The sequence below is a fragment of the Salminus brasiliensis genome (genome assembly GCF_030463535.1).
Source record: "Salminus brasiliensis chromosome 20 unlocalized genomic scaffold, fSalBra1.hap2 SUPER_20_unloc_1, whole genome shotgun sequence".
Classification (NCBI taxonomy): domain Eukaryota; kingdom Metazoa; phylum Chordata; class Actinopteri; order Characiformes; family Bryconidae; genus Salminus; species Salminus brasiliensis.
Window position 1 is genome coordinate 260,767 of NW_027326636.1, and position 15,632 is coordinate 276,398.

Sequence of the window (15,632 nt, forward strand, 5' to 3'; positions counted from 1 at the left end):
GAGTCATGTCCCGGAGATTCCATTCAAAGGACTGGTATTATCCCGGAAGTGTCCAGCAGAGGGCGCAGATCTGCACTTTCACGTGCAGTGATCCAGTCTTGTGTGGTTTAGTCCAGTTTGTGTGTGTGTGTATGTGTGTGTGTGTGTGTGTGTGTGTGTGTGTGTGTGTGTGTGTGTGTGGTGATAAAGAGCTTCGGCTCTGACTCGCCCTCTCGATCGGGATCAGTGGTAGATTAGTTATGCCTGGGGTTTTGAGGGGAAACGGCAGAACTGCGCCATCTGCTGTCCAGGCCTGGAATCACCCGGTTCATTCAGTGGCTGCGTCCCAATTGCATATTTATTAACGCCGCCTCAAGCGGGAGGAGTCATATTCCGGAGAGTCGACTCCAGCGGAAGGAGTCATATTCCGGAGAGTCGATTCCAGCGGAAGGAGTCATATTCCGGAGAGTCGACTCCAGCGGAAGGAGTCATGTCCCGGAGATTCCATTCAAAGGACTGGTATTATCCCGGAAGTGTCCAGCAGAGGGCGCAGATCTGCACTTTCGCTTGTAAACAATTCCAGACGTGGCTAATCGACCGATGACCACGTGCCGTGATCCAGTCTGGTGTGGTTTAGTCCAGTTCGTGTGTGTGTGTGTGTGTGTGTGTGTTGGGCGCAGATGGATGTGACGGTGCTGGGCAGCGGTTCGGCTTTCCCCGGTCCTCTCCGCGGAGCTTCGGCTTTAGCGCTGCGGCTGCAGCAGGGCGAGATCTGGCTCTTCGACTGCGGAGAGGGAACCCAGACCCAGCTGATGAAGAGCAGCCTCAGAGCAGGTCTCACACACACACACACACACACACACACTCACACACTCTCTCTCTCTCTCTCTTTCACACTCACTCTCTCTCACACACACACACACTCACACACTCTCTCTCACACACACACACTCTCTCACACGTTTACATTTACAGCATTTATCAGACGCTCTTCTCCAGAGTTCTTCCAGAGGAGCTTCACTGTTTACTGAAGAAGAACCTCAGCTAGTTTAAATAGACTAAAACTCAGATCCTCTAATCTTAGACTCTACTAAACACAGGTCAGTATGGAGACCATAATACTCTACTCTTCACCCAAGTCCTCTCAGAAGAGGAGAGTCTTCAGTCTGGGTTTGAGGACAGTGAGCGTTGGACTCTGCTGTTCGGACACCCAGGGGAAGCTCGTTCCACCACTTCGGTGCAGGACAGTAAAAAGTCTGGACGCTCGTCTTCCCTGGATCTTAAAGGATGGCGGGTCGAGCCGAGCCGTACTTGAAGCTGGAAGGGCTCTTGGTGCTGATCGGACGGAGCCACATTTCATTTCTTTTTGGAAAACAGTTGAGCTGAATGACCAGTATGACCAGTATGAACACAATGCTGATAGACCAGATAGTCCATAGGACTCAACATACCCTGTACTGGGAAACTAGTAGAACCAGTGGTCACACCAGTCTAGGGTGTGTGTGCGCGTGTGAGCAGTATCATCTGAACCAGTGAAGGGCTTGAATAGAGGGGCTTCATGTAGGGTGTGGGAGCAGTGCACTGCCCGTGTCCACTAGGTCTAATGCTGCTGGACTGGATTCCCCCTCGCAGCGGCGTCAGTGACCAGTGAACTGCATTCATCTGAACTGAATCTAGTGACTCATTCATCCCACTGATAGCAGTGAGCTCCAGGTTTTATCCTCACTGTTCTGCAGTAATTAATAATCAATAATCAGATCGGTTAGTGGGAGCGGTCCGAGTTACTCGGTTTTCTTTTATTTATTTATTTATTTATTGGTTGATCTAAACCACGCTTCGTTCTGATCCATTTTCCCTCTCCTCAGGTAAAATCACGAAAATCTTCATATCTCATCTCCATGGCGACCACGTGTACGGCCTGCCGGGGCTGCTGTGCACGCTGAGTCTGAACTGCAACGCCCCTCCAGGGCAGCAGGGGCAGTGTGTGGAGATATTTGGGCCGGTGGGTCTGAGGCTGTACCTGCGCGTGGCTCTGCGTGTCTGTAGCTCTGAGCTGCTCTTTCCCTTCACCGTTCACGAGCTGGAGCCCACCGGAGACCAGAGCCCCCCCACTGGGCTGCTGGACCCCACGCTGACCGCCTGCTGCCCGCAGCTCCACCCGCAGGAGCGGCCCGGTAGGACCCTGCGGCCGGACCCAGAATCCGACTGTTACTCGCTGCTGGAGGACGAGCGGATCGTGGTGAAAGCCTTCAGACTGTTCCACAGGGTTCCCTCCTTCGGGTTCTCCGTCCAGGAGAGAGAGCGACCCGGGCGCCTGCGGGTGGAGCTGCTTAAACAGCTGGGTAATCAGACATACACCCAGGAGTATAGACCCCAACCCTGTGACAGCTGGGTAATCAGACAGATCAGTATTACAGACCCCAACCCTGTGACAGCTGGGTAATCAGACAGATCAGTAGTATAGACCCCAACCCTGTGACAGCTGGGTAATCAGACATACACCCAGTATTACAGACCCCAACCCTGTGACAGCTGGGTAATCAGACAGATCAGTAGTATAGACCCCAACCCTGTGACAGCTGGGTAATCAGACATGCACCCAGTAGTATAGACCCCAACCCTGTGACAGCTGGGTAATCAGACATACACCCAGTAGTATAGACCCCAACCCTGTGACAGCTGGGTAATCAGATAGATCAGTAGTATAGACCCCAACCCTGTGACAGCTGGGTAATCAGACATACACCCAGTATTACAGACCCCAACCCTGTGACAGCTGGGTAATCAGACATACACCCAGTATTATAGACCCCAACCCTGTGACAGCTGGGTAATCAGACATACACCCAGTATTACAGACCCCAACCCTGTGACAGCTGGGTAATCAGACATACACCCAGTAGTATAGACCCCAACCCTGTGACAGCTGGGTAATCAGACATACACCCAGTATTACAGACCCCAACCCTGTGACAGCTGGGTAATCAGACAGATCAGTAGTATAGACCCCAACCCTGTGACAGCTGGGTAATCAGACAGATCAGTAGTATAGACCCCAACCCTGTGACAGCTGGGTAATCAGACATACACCCAGTAGTATAGACCCCAACCCTGTGACAGCTGGGTAATCAGACATACACCCAGTATTACAGACCCCAACCCTGTGACAGCTGGGTAATCAGACATACACCCAGTAGTATAGACCCCAACCCTGTGACAGCTGGGTAATCAGACAGATCAGTAGTATAGACCCCAACCCTGTGACAGCTGGGTAATCAGACATACACCCAGTAGTATAGACCCCAACCCTGTGACAGCTGGGTAATCAGACATACACCCAGTAGTATAGACCCCAACCCTGTGACAGCTGGGTAATCAGACATACACCCAGTAGTATAGACCCCAACCCTGTGACAGCTGGGTAATCAGACAGATCAGTAGTATAGACCCCAACCCTGTGACAGCTGGGTAATCAGATAGATCAGTAGTATAGACCCCAACCCTGTAACAGCTGGGTAATCAGATAGATCAGTAGTATAGACCCCAACCCTGTGACAGCTGGGTAATCAGACATGCACCCAGTAGTATAGACCCCAACCCTGTGACAGCTGGGTAATCAGACATGCACCCAGTAGTATAGACCCCAACCCTGTGACAGCTGGGTAATCAGACAGATCAGTAGTATAGACCCCAACCCTGTGACAGCTGGGTAATCAGACATACACCCAGTAGTATAGACCCCAACCCTGTGACAGCTGGGTAATCAGACATACACCCAGTAGTATAGACCCCAACCCTGTGACAGCTGGGTAATCAGATAGATCAGTAGTATAGACCCCAACCCTGTGACAGCTGGGTAATCAGATAGATCAGTAGTATAGACCCCAACCCTGTAACAGCTGGGTAATCAGATAGATCAGTAGTATAGACCCCAACCCTGTGACAGCTGGGTAATCAGACATGCACCCAGTAGTATAGACCCCAACCCTGTGACAGCTGGGTAATCAGACATACACCCAGTAGTATAGACCCCAACCCTGTGACAGCTGGGTAATCAGACATACACCCAGTAGTATAGACCCCAACCCTGTGACAGCTGGGTAATCAGACATACACCCAGTAGTATAGACCCCAACCCTGTGACAGCTGGGTAATCAGATAGATCAGTAGTATAGACCCCAACCCTGTGACAGCTGGGTAATCAGACATGCACCCAGTAGTATAGACCCCAACCCTGTGACAGCTGGGTAATCAGACATACACCCAGTATTATAGACCCCAACCCTGTGACAGCTGGGTAATCAGATAGATCAGTAGTATAGACCCCAACCCTGTGACAGCTGGGTAATCAGACATACACCCAGTAGTATAGACCCCAACCCTGTGACAGCTGGGTAATCAGACATACACCCAGTAGTATAGACCCCAACCCTGTGACAGCTGGGTAATCAGACATACACCCAGTATTATAGACCCCAACCCTGTGACAGCTGGGTAATCAGACATACACCCAGTATTACAGACCCCAACCCTGTGACAGCTGGGTAATCAGACAGATCAGTAGTATAGACCCCAACCCTGTGACAGCTGGGTAATCAGACATGCACCCAGTAGTATAGACCCCAACCCTGTGACAGCTGGGTAATCAGACATACACCCAGTATTATAGACCCCAACCCTGTGACAGCTGGGTAATCAGATAGATCAGTAGTATAGACCCCAACCCTGTGACAGCTGGGTAATCAGACATACACCCAGTAGTATAGACCCCAACCCTGTGACAGCTGGGTAATCAGACATACACCCAGTAGTATAGACCCCAACCCTGTGACAGCTGGGTAATCAGATAGATCAGTAGTATAGACCCCAACCCTGTGACAGCTGGGTAATCAGACATACACCCAGTATTACAGACCCCAACCCTGTGACAGCTGGGTAATCATACACCCAGTATTATAGACCCCAACCCTGTGACAGCTGGGTAATCAGACATACACCCAGTAGTATAGACCCCAACCCTGTGACAGCTGGGTAATCAGACAGATCAGTAGTATAGACCCCAACCCTGTGACAGCTGGGTAATCAGATAGATCAGTAGTATAGACCCCAACCCTGTGACAGCTGGGTAATCAGACATACACCCAGTATTACAGACCCCAACCCTGTGACAGCTGGGTAATCAGACATACACCCAGTAGTATAGACCCCAACCCTGTAACAGCTGGGTAATCAGATAGATCAGTAGTATAGACCCCAACCATGTGACAGCTGGGTAATCAGACATGCACCCAGTAGTATAGACCCCAACCCTGTGACAGCTGGGTAATCAGACAGATCAGTAGTATAGACCCCAACCCTGTGACAGCTGGGTAATCAGACATACACCCAGTAGTATAGACCCAAACCCTGTGACAGCTGGGTAATCAGACATACACCCAGTAGTATAGACCCCAACCCTGTGACAGCTGGGTAATCAGATAGATCAGTAGTATAGACCCCAACCCTGTGACAGCTGGGTAATCAGATAGATCAGTAGTATAGACCCCAACCCTGTAACAGCTGGGTAATCAGATAGATCAGTAGTATAGACCCCAACCCTGTGACAGCTGGGTAATCAGACATGCACCCAGTAGTATAGACCCCAACCCTGTGACAGCTGGGTAATCAGACATACACCCAGTAGTATAGACCCCAACCCTGTGACAGCTGGGTAATCAGACATACACCCAGTAGTATAGACCCCAACCCTGTGACAGCTGGGTAATCAGATAGATCAGTAGTATAGACCCCAACCCTGTGACAGCTGGGTAATCAGACATGCACCCAGTAGTATAGACCCCAACCCTGTGACAGCTGGGTAATCAGACATACACCCAGTATTATAGACCCCAACCCTGTGACAGCTGGGTAATCAGATAGATCAGTAGTATAGACCCCAACCCTGTGACAGCTGGGTAATCAGACATACACCCAGTAGTATAGACCCCAACCCTGTGACAGCTGGGTAATCAGACATACACCCAGTAGTATAGACCCCAACCCTGTGACAGCTGGGTAATCAGATAGATCAGTAGTATAGACCCCAACCCTGTGACAGCTGGGTAATCAGACATGCACCCAGTAGTATAGACCCCAACCCTGTGACAGCTGGGTAATCAGACATACACCCAGTATTATAGACCCCAACCCTGTGACAGCTGGGTAATCAGATAGATCAGTAGTATAGACCCCAACCCTGTGACAGCTGGGTAATCAGACATACACCCAGTAGTATAGACCCCAACCCTGTGACAGCTGGGTAATCAGACATACACCCAGTAGTATAGACCCCAACCCTGTGACAGCTGGGTAATCAGACATACACCCAGTAGTATAGACCCCAACCCTGTGACAGCTGGGTAATCAGACAGATCAGTAGTATAGACCCCAACCCTGTGACAGCTGGGTAATCAGATAGATCAGTAGTATAGACCCCAACCCTGTGACAGCTGGGTAATCAGACATACACCCAGTATTACAGACCCCAACCCTGTGACAGCTGGGTAATCAGACATACACCCAGTAGTATAGACCCCAACCCTGTAACAGCTGGGTAATCAGATAGATCAGTAGTATAGACCCCAACCATGTGACAGCTGGGTAATCAGACATGCACCCAGTAGTATAGACCCCAACCCTGTGACAGCTGGGTAATCAGACAGATCAGTAGTATAGACCCCAACCCTGTGACAGCTGGGTAATCAGACATACACCCAGTAGTATAGACCCAAACCCTGTGACAGCTGGGTAATCAGACATACACCCAGTAGTATAGACCCCAACCCTGTGACAGCTGGGTAATCAGATAGATCAGTAGTATAGACCCCAACCCTGTGACAGCTGGGTAATCAGATAGATCAGTAGTATAGACCCCAACCCTGTAACAGCTGGGTAATCAGATAGATCAGTAGTATAGACCCCAACCCTGTGACAGCTGGGTAATCAGACATGCACCCAGTAGTATAGACCCCAACCCTGTGACAGCTGGGTAATCAGACATACACCCAGTAGTATAGACCCCAACCCTGTGACAGCTGGGTAATCAGACATACACCCAGTAGTATAGACCCCAACCCTGTGACAGCTGGGTAATCAGATAGATCAGTAGTATAGACCCCAACCCTGTGACAGCTGGGTAATCAGACATGCACCCAGTAGTATAGACCCCAACCCTGTGACAGCTGGGTAATCAGACATACACCCAGTATTATAGACCCCAACCCTGTGACAGCTGGGTAATCAGATAGATCAGTAGTATAGACCCCAACCCTGTGACAGCTGGGTAATCAGACATACACCCAGTAGTATAGACCCCAACCCTGTGACAGCTGGGTAATCAGACATACACCCAGTAGTATAGACCCCAACCCTGTGACAGCTGGGTAATCAGATAGATCAGTAGTATAGACCCCAACCCTGTGACAGCTGGGTAATCAGACATGCACCCAGTAGTATAGACCCCAACCCTGTGACAGCTGGGTAATCAGACATACACCCAGTATTATAGACCCCAACCCTGTGACAGCTGGGTAATCAGATAGATCAGTAGTATAGACCCCAACCCTGTGACAGCTGGGTAATCAGACATACACCCAGTAGTATAGACCCCAACCCTGTGACAGCTGGGTAATCAGACATACACCCAGTAGTATAGACCCCAACCCTGTGACAGCTGGGTAATCAGACATACACCCAGTATTATAGACCCCAACCCTGTGACAGCTGGGTAATCAGACATACACCCAGTATTACAGACCCCAACCCTGTGACAGCTGGGTAATCAGACAGATCAGTAGTATAGACCCCAACCCTGTGACAGCTGGGTAATCAGACATGCACCCAGTAGTATAGACCCCAACCCTGTGACAGCTGGGTAATCAGACATACACCCAGTATTATAGACCCCAACCCTGTGACAGCTGGGTAATCAGATAGATCAGTAGTATAGACCCCAACCCTGTGACAGCTGGGTAATCAGACATACACCCAGTAGTATAGACCCCAACCCTGTGACAGCTGGGTAATCAGACATACACCCAGTAGTATAGACCCCAACCCTGTGACAGCTGGGTAATCAGATAGATCAGTAGTATAGACCCCAACCCTGTGACAGCTGGGTAATCAGACATACACCCAGTATTACAGACCCCAACCCTGTGACAGCTGGGTAATCATACACCCAGTATTATAGACCCCAACCCTGTGACAGCTGGGTAATCAGACATACACCCAGTAGTATAGACCCCAACCCTGTGACAGCTGGGTAATCAGACAGATCAGTAGTATAGACCCCAACCCTGTGACAGCTGGGTAATCAGATAGATCAGTAGTATAGACCCCAACCCTGTGACAGCTGGGTAATCAGACATGCACCCAGTAGTATAGACCCCAACCCTGTGACAGCTGGGTAATCAGACATGCACCCAGTAGTATAGACCCCAACCCTGTGACAGCTGGGTAATCAGACAGATCAGTAGTATAGACCCCAACCCTGTGACAGCTGGGTAATCAGACATACACCCAGTAGTATAGACCCAAACCCTGTGACAGCTGGGTAATCAGACATACACCCAGTAGTATAGACCCCAACCCTGTGACAGCTGGGTAATCAGATAGATCAGTGGTATAGACCCCAACCCTGTGACAGCTGGGTAATCAGATAGATCAGTAGTATAGACCCCAACCCTGTAACAGCTGGGTAATCAGATAGATCAGTAGTATAGACCCCAACCCTGTGACAGCTGGGTAATCAGACATGCACCCAGTAGTATAGACCCCAACCCTGTGACAGCTGGGTAATCAGACATACACCCAGTAGTATAGACCCCAACCCTGTGACAGCTGGGTAATCAGACATACACCCAGTAGTATAGACCCCAACCCTGTGACAGCTGGGTAATCAGATAGATCAGTAGTATAGACCCCAACCCTGTGACAGCTGGGTAATCAGACATGCACCCAGTAGTATAGACCCCAACCCTGTGACAGCTGGGTAATCAGACATACACCCAGTATTATAGACCCCAACCCTGTGACAGCTGGGTAATCAGATAGATCAGTAGTATAGACCCCAACCCTGTGACAGCTGGGTAATCAGACATACACCCAGTAGTATAGACCCCAACCCTGTGACAGCTGGGTAATCAGACATACACCCAGTAGTATAGACCCCAACCCTGTGACAGCTGGGTAATCAGACATACACCCAGTATTATAGACCCCAACCCTGTGACAGCTGGGTAATCAGACATACACCCAGTATTACAGACCCCAACCCTGTGACAGCTGGGTAATCAGACAGATCAGTAGTATAGACCCCAACCCTGTGACAGCTGGGTAATCAGACATGCACCCAGTAGTATAGACCCCAACCCTGTGACAGCTGGGTAATCAGACATACACCCAGTATTATAGACCCCAACCCTGTGACAGCTGGGTAATCAGATAGATCAGTAGTATAGACCCCAACCCTGTGACAGCTGGGTAATCAGACATACACCCAGTAGTATAGACCCCAACCCTGTGACAGCTGGGTAATCAGACATACACCCAGTAGTATAGACCCCAACCCTGTGACAGCTGGGTAATCAGATAGATCAGTAGTATAGACCCCAACCCTGTGACAGCTGGGTAATCAGACATACACCCAGTATTACAGACCCCAACCCTGTGACAGCTGGGTAATCAGACATACACCCAGTATTATAGACCCCAACCCTGTGACAGCTGGGTAATCAGACATACACCCAGTATTACAGACCCCAACCCTGTGACAGCTGGGTAATCAGACATACACCCAGTATTACAGACCCCAACCCTGTGACAGCTGGGTAATTAGACAGATCAGTAGTATAGACCCCAACCCTGTGACAGCTGGGTAATCAGATAGATCAGTAGTATAGACCCCAACCCTGTGACAGCTGGGTAATCAGACAGATCAGTAGTATAGACCCCAACCCTGTGACAGCTGGGTAATCAGACATACACCCAGTAGTATAGACCCCAACCCTGTGACAGCTGGGTAATCAGACATACACCCAGTAGTATAGACCCCAACCCTGTGACAGCTGGGTAATCAGACATACACCCAGTAGTATAGACCCCAACCCTGTGACAGCTGGGTAATCAGACAGATCAGTAGTATAGACCCCAACCCTGTGACAGCTGGGTAATCAGACATACACCCAGTAGTATAGACCCAAACCCTGTGACAGCTGGGTAATCAGACATACACCCAGTAGTATAGACCCCAACCCTGTGACAGCTGGGTAATCAGATAGATCAGTAGTATAGACCCCAACCCTGTGACAGCTGGGTAATCAGATAGATCAGTAGTATAGACCCCAACCCTGTGACAGCTGGGTAATCAGACATGCACCCAGTAGTATAGACCCCAACCCTGTGACAGCTGGGTAATCAGACATGCACCCAGTAGTATAGACCCCAACCCTGTGACAGCTGGGTAATCAGACAGATCAGTAGTATAGACCCCAACCCTGTGACAGCTGGGTAATCAGACATACACCCAGTAGTATAGACCCAAACCCTGTGACAGCTGGGTAATCAGACATACACCCAGTAGTATAGACCCCAACCCTGTGACAGCTGGGTAATCAGATAGATCAGTAGTATAGACCCCAACCCTGTGACAGCTGGGTAATCAGATAGATCAGTAGTATAGACCCCAACCCTGTGACAGCTGGGTAATCAGATAGATCAGTAGTATAGACCCCAACCCTGTAACAGCTGGGTAATCAGATAGATCAGTAGTATAGACCCCAACCCTGTGACAGCTGGGTAATCAGACATGCACCCAGTAGTATAGACCCCAACCCTGTGACAGCTGGGTAATCAGACATACACCCAGTAGTATAGACCCCAACCCTGTGACAGCTGGGTAATCAGACATACACCCAGTAGTATAGACCCCAACCCTGTGACAGCTGGGTAATCAGACATACACCCAGTAGTATAGACCCCAACCCTGTGACAGCTGGGTAATCAGATAGATCAGTAGTATAGACCCCAACCCTGTGACAGCTGGGTAATCAGATAGATCAGTAGTATAGACCCCAACCCTGTGACAGCTGGGTAATCAGACATACACCCAGTATTACAGACCCCAACCCTGTGACAGCTGGGTAATCAGACATACACCCAGTATTACAGACCCCAACCCTGTGACAGCTGGGTAATCAGACATAAACCCAGTATTATAGACCCCAACCCTGTGACAGCTGGGTAATCAGACATACACCCAGTATTACAGACCCCAACCCTGTGACAGCTGGGTAATCAGACATACACCCAGTAGTATAGACCCCAACCCTGTGACAGCTGGGTAATCAGATAGATCAGTAGTATAGACCCCAACCCTGTGACAGCTGGGTAATCAGATAGATCAGTAGTATAGACCCCAACCCTGTGACAGCTGGGTAATCAGACATACACCCAGTATTACAGACCCCAACCCTGTGACAGCTGGGTAATCAGACATACACCCAGTATTACAGACCCCAACCCTGTGACAGCTGGGTAATCAGACATACACCCAGTATTATAGACCCCAACCCTGTGACAGCTGGGTAATCAGACATACACCCAGTATTACAGACCCCAACCCTGTGACAGCTGGGTAATCAGACATACACCCAGTAGTATAGACCCCAACCCTGTGACAGCTGGGGAATCAGACATACACCCAGTATTACAGACCCCAACCCTGTGACAGCTGGGTAATCAGACAGATCAGTAGTATAGACCCCAACCCTGTGACAGCTGGGTAATCAGACATACACCCAGTATTACAGACCCCAACCCTGTGACAGCTGGGTAATCAGACATACACCCAGTATTATAGACCCCAACCCTGTGACAGCTGGGTAATCAGACAGATCAGTAGTATAGACCCCAACCCTGTAACAGCTGGGTAATCAGACATGCACCCAGTAGTATAGACCCCAACCCTGTGACAGCTGGGTAATCAGACAGATCAGTAGTATAGACCCCAACCCTGTGACAGCTGGGTAATCAGACATACACCCAGTAGTATAGACCCCAACCCTGTGACAGCTGGGTAATCAGACAGATCAGTAGTATAGACCCCAACCCTGTGACAGCTGGGTAATCAGACATACACCCAGTATTACAGACCCCAACCCTTTGACAGCTGGGTAATCAGACAGATCAGTAGTATAGACCCCAACCCTGTGACAGCTGGGTAATCAGACATACACCCAGTAGTATAGACCCCAACCCTGTGACAGCTGGGTAATCAGACAGATCAGTAGTATAGACCCCAACCCTGTGACAGCTGGGTAATCAGACATACACGCAGTATTACAGACCCCAACCCTGTGACAGCTGGGTAATCAGACATACACCCAGTATTACAGACCCCAACCCTGTGACAGCTGGGGAATCAGACATACACCCAGTATTACAGACCCCAACCCTTTGACAGCTGGGTAATCAGACACATCAGTAGTATAGACCCCAACCCTGTGACAGCTGGGTAATCAGACAGATCAGTAGTATAGACCCCAACCCTGTGACAGCTGGGTAATCAGACATACACCCAGTATTACAGACCCCAACCCTGTGACAGCTGGGGAATCAGACATACACCCAGTATTATAGACCCCAACCCTGTGACAGCTGGGTAATCAGACATACACCCAGTAGTATAGACCCCAACCCTGTGACAGCTGGGTAATCAGACAGATCAGTAGTATAGACCCCAACCCTGTGACAGCTGGGTAATCAGACATACACCCAGTATTACAGACCCCAACCCTTTGACAGCTGGGTAATCAGACAGATCAGTAGTATAGACCCCAACCCTGTGACAGCTGGGTAATCAGACAGATCAGTAGTATAGACCCCAACCCTGTGACAGCTTGGTAATCAGACATAAACCCAGTATTATAGACCCCAACCCTGTGACAGCTGGGTAATCAGACATACACCCAGTATTACAGACCCCAACCCTGTGACAGCTGGGTAATCAGACATACACCCAGTATTACAGACCCCAACCCTGTGACAGCTGGGTAATCAGACATACACCCAGTAGTATAGACCCCAACCCTGTGACAGCTGGGTAATCAGACATACACCCAGTAGTACAGACCCCAACCCTGTGACAGCTGGGGAATCAGACATACACCCAGTATTACAGACCCCAACCCTGTGACAGCTGGGTAATCAGATAGATCAGTAGTATAGACCCCAACCCTGTGACAGCTGGGTAATCAGACATACACCCAGTAGTATAGACCCCAACCCTGTGACAGCTGGGTAATCAGACATACATCATATATAACAGTAACGTATTTAGTGTAGTTGTGTTTCACTGTACTAAAGCAGGCCGCACTGAAAGTGTGTGTGTGTGTGTGTGTGTGTGTGTGTGTGTGTAGGACTGAAGCCGGGTCCTGTGTTCGGGCGTCTGAAGATGGGGGAGAGTGTGACGCTGGAGGACGGGCGGGTACTCGGGCCGGTTGAGGTGTTGGAGCCGGCGGTGCGCGGGAGGAAGGTGTGTGTGTTGGGGGACTGCAGTGGGCTTGTGGGGGACGGGGGTCGCCGGGCATGCAAGGGGGCGGACCTGCTGGTGCACGAGGCCACACTGGAGGATGGGATGCAGGAGAAGGCTGCAGAACGGGGGCACAGCACCCCCAGCATGGCGGTGGCGGTGGCACAAGACTGCAGCGCTCACACACTCCTGCTCACACACTTCAGCCAGCGCTACAAACCTGCGGGGGGTCCAGGAGAGGGAAGGGACGACGTGCTGGAGCTGAAGAGACAAGCCGAACTCGCCCTGCGGGGAACGGACACGTGCGTCGTACTGGCCGAGGATTTCCTGACCCTACCTGTTCCCCTCCAAAAACACAGGGAGCCACAGAACCCGGCCTGACCCCCCTCCAGCCCCCCAACCCCACTAAGCTCATACACCTGAACACACGTACCTGTATCACTTTAGCCCCACCCATTCCAATGAATTTCAGTGAGGCAGCCAATCAGAGTGCAGTTTATTCACTGGTCAGAACTGAAAGCAGGGTGACTAAAGTTCCTGTATAGGAGACTAACGGGAGCTCAGGGGGACGAGCTGGTCTTCAGGGGTCAGCAGTTCTGGTTTAGGCCTAAACTGGATCTGAGCATCTACTAAGTTTTAATAGAGCGAACGTAACGCTAATTATTCCCGTTCATTTAAAAAATTTTTATGAAAGTGTGTGTGTATTACTGAATGATTTATAACGTGTGTATTACTGCTTAATAAACACTTACTGTTATTACACTCAGTTATCCTCTGTTCTCACAGTCACACCATCACACCACCCAGCTCATTACATCATTAGCTTTCTGAAAAGAAGTGGCCCGTGAACAGAAGCACAAGGTAGGGGTTTCTAATAAAGTGGCCAGGCAATGTGAGTACTTTGGTGTTTCTATTATTCTGTCCAGTACAGTACCCTTTACTTTAGGCTGCTTTATTCACACGCACGTCAGCGTTGGTCATCCTTCACATATGTCCTGCAGAGTTTAGCTCCACCCCTCATGTAACACACCTGCTGCAGGTGAGGGAGACCCTCGTCTGAACGCTATCACACCCCTGCAGTCAGAGCCAGCATCGCTAACACATCCTCCCACAGCTCAGTTCGGGGCCAGACAGAGGCCTCAGCAGCCGCTCGGTCTTCGTGCGGGTGGAGGCAGAGGCTCCTGCAGTGATGGTGCTGTGGGCCGGATCAGGGGTCGCTGCCTCTTCCTCCATCTGTTTGCGCTGCTGCGCTCTACCCGCTTCAGCACGCCCCGCCCTCCTGGCACTGCGACTGGCTGAGCCTGTCGCCTCCCTGTGCTACGATTGGCTGATGGCGTATATGCGCTGGCTAGCCGCCAATGGGTGGCAGCGCCGCCGCGGGAGGGGCGGGACTTTCCGGAAAACAAGTGTGAAGTGAAACCCAGCCGCCGAGGGCTCGCCATGTTTGCAGCAGCGCTAGCCTCTCCTCCACCTCCGGCGGGTGCAGTCAGCCGCGGGTGCAGGCCGCTCTGATCAGGGCACGGAAGCGCGAGTCCTCCGGTCATGCTCACAGAGCTCTGAGGTAAATATCCGGCTCTCCCGCCGCTTCCGCAGCTCGCGCTCTGCTCTGCTCTGCTCCGCGCCGCCCGGCTACGGTTAGCTTAGCGGTTAGCTTAGCGGCTAGCGGCGGCAGTCCCTGCAGCTGGCCCGGGCTCCGGAGGCTTGGCTTGGGTATGGAGCTGACGGGGGAGCTGACGGGGGAGCGGGCAGGTGTCGCTCGCTCGGCCCGTCTGTCCCGCAGAGCGCGCGTTGGCGGTTGCGGGAGTCTTGCAGGCTGAACACCGCCCAGCTTCCCTCTGGAGCGCCGCGGTCGGTCCGCCTGAAACGGGCAGCAGCAGCAGCAGCGGCGCTGTGGGGGCGCTGTGGCGGCGCTGTGGGGGCGCTGTGGCGGCCGGGCTCCCGCGGCGGAAGGTGGGATGTGGGGAATTTCGGCTCGTCGGTCTGATCGCTTGTCGTCGCTGGTAGGAGGAGAGTGGAGCTGCGGCCCGTTCTGCCGAGGCCACTTTGACCTGCTCCGTTATTAATGCTCCGGTTCTGAATCCGG

At 51.2% G+C, this 15,632-nt stretch overlaps 2 protein-coding genes across 3 annotated transcripts in view; both read left to right on the top strand.

Moving 5' to 3' along the window:
• The first annotated feature begins 575 nt into the window (after positions 1 to 575).
• On the top strand, positions 576 to 14,311 carry elac1 (elaC ribonuclease Z 1). The gene is made up of 3 exons (XM_072671882.1): positions 576 to 813; positions 1,845 to 2,321; positions 13,437 to 14,311. Exons 1-3 carry the CDS (start codon positions 660 to 662, stop codon positions 13,928 to 13,930), a joined length of 1,125 nt encoding a protein of 374 aa, XP_072527983.1. The 5' UTR covers positions 576 to 659; the 3' UTR covers positions 13,931 to 14,311.
• A 647-nt stretch (positions 14,312 to 14,958) lies between these two features.
• Positions 14,959 to 15,632, top strand: part of smad4b (SMAD family member 4b) — a 7,785-nt gene continuing 7,111 nt past the window's right edge. Inside the window, exon 1 of one of the 2 annotated variants that reach the window (XM_072671881.1) lies at positions 14,959 to 15,110. The gene's annotated coding sequence lies outside the window, so the exon portion shown is untranslated. The remainder of the gene's footprint in view (positions 15,111 to 15,632) is intronic. The other variant, XM_072671880.1, reaches the window with a different exon arrangement.

Excerpts from the sequence above, each read along its gene's own strand:
- elac1 (XM_072671882.1), top strand. The coding sequence starts at position 660 with ATGGATGTGACGGTGCTGGGCAGCGGTTCGGCTTTCCCCGGTCCTCTC. Across the intron at positions 814-1,844 it reads GAAGAGCAGCCTCAGAGCAG|GTAAAATCACGAAAATCTTC; the intron begins GTCTCACACACA and ends CCCTCTCCTCAG. Across the intron at positions 2,322-13,436 it reads GGAGCTGCTTAAACAGCTGG|GACTGAAGCCGGGTCCTGTG; the intron begins GTAATCAGACAT and ends GTGTGTGTGTAG.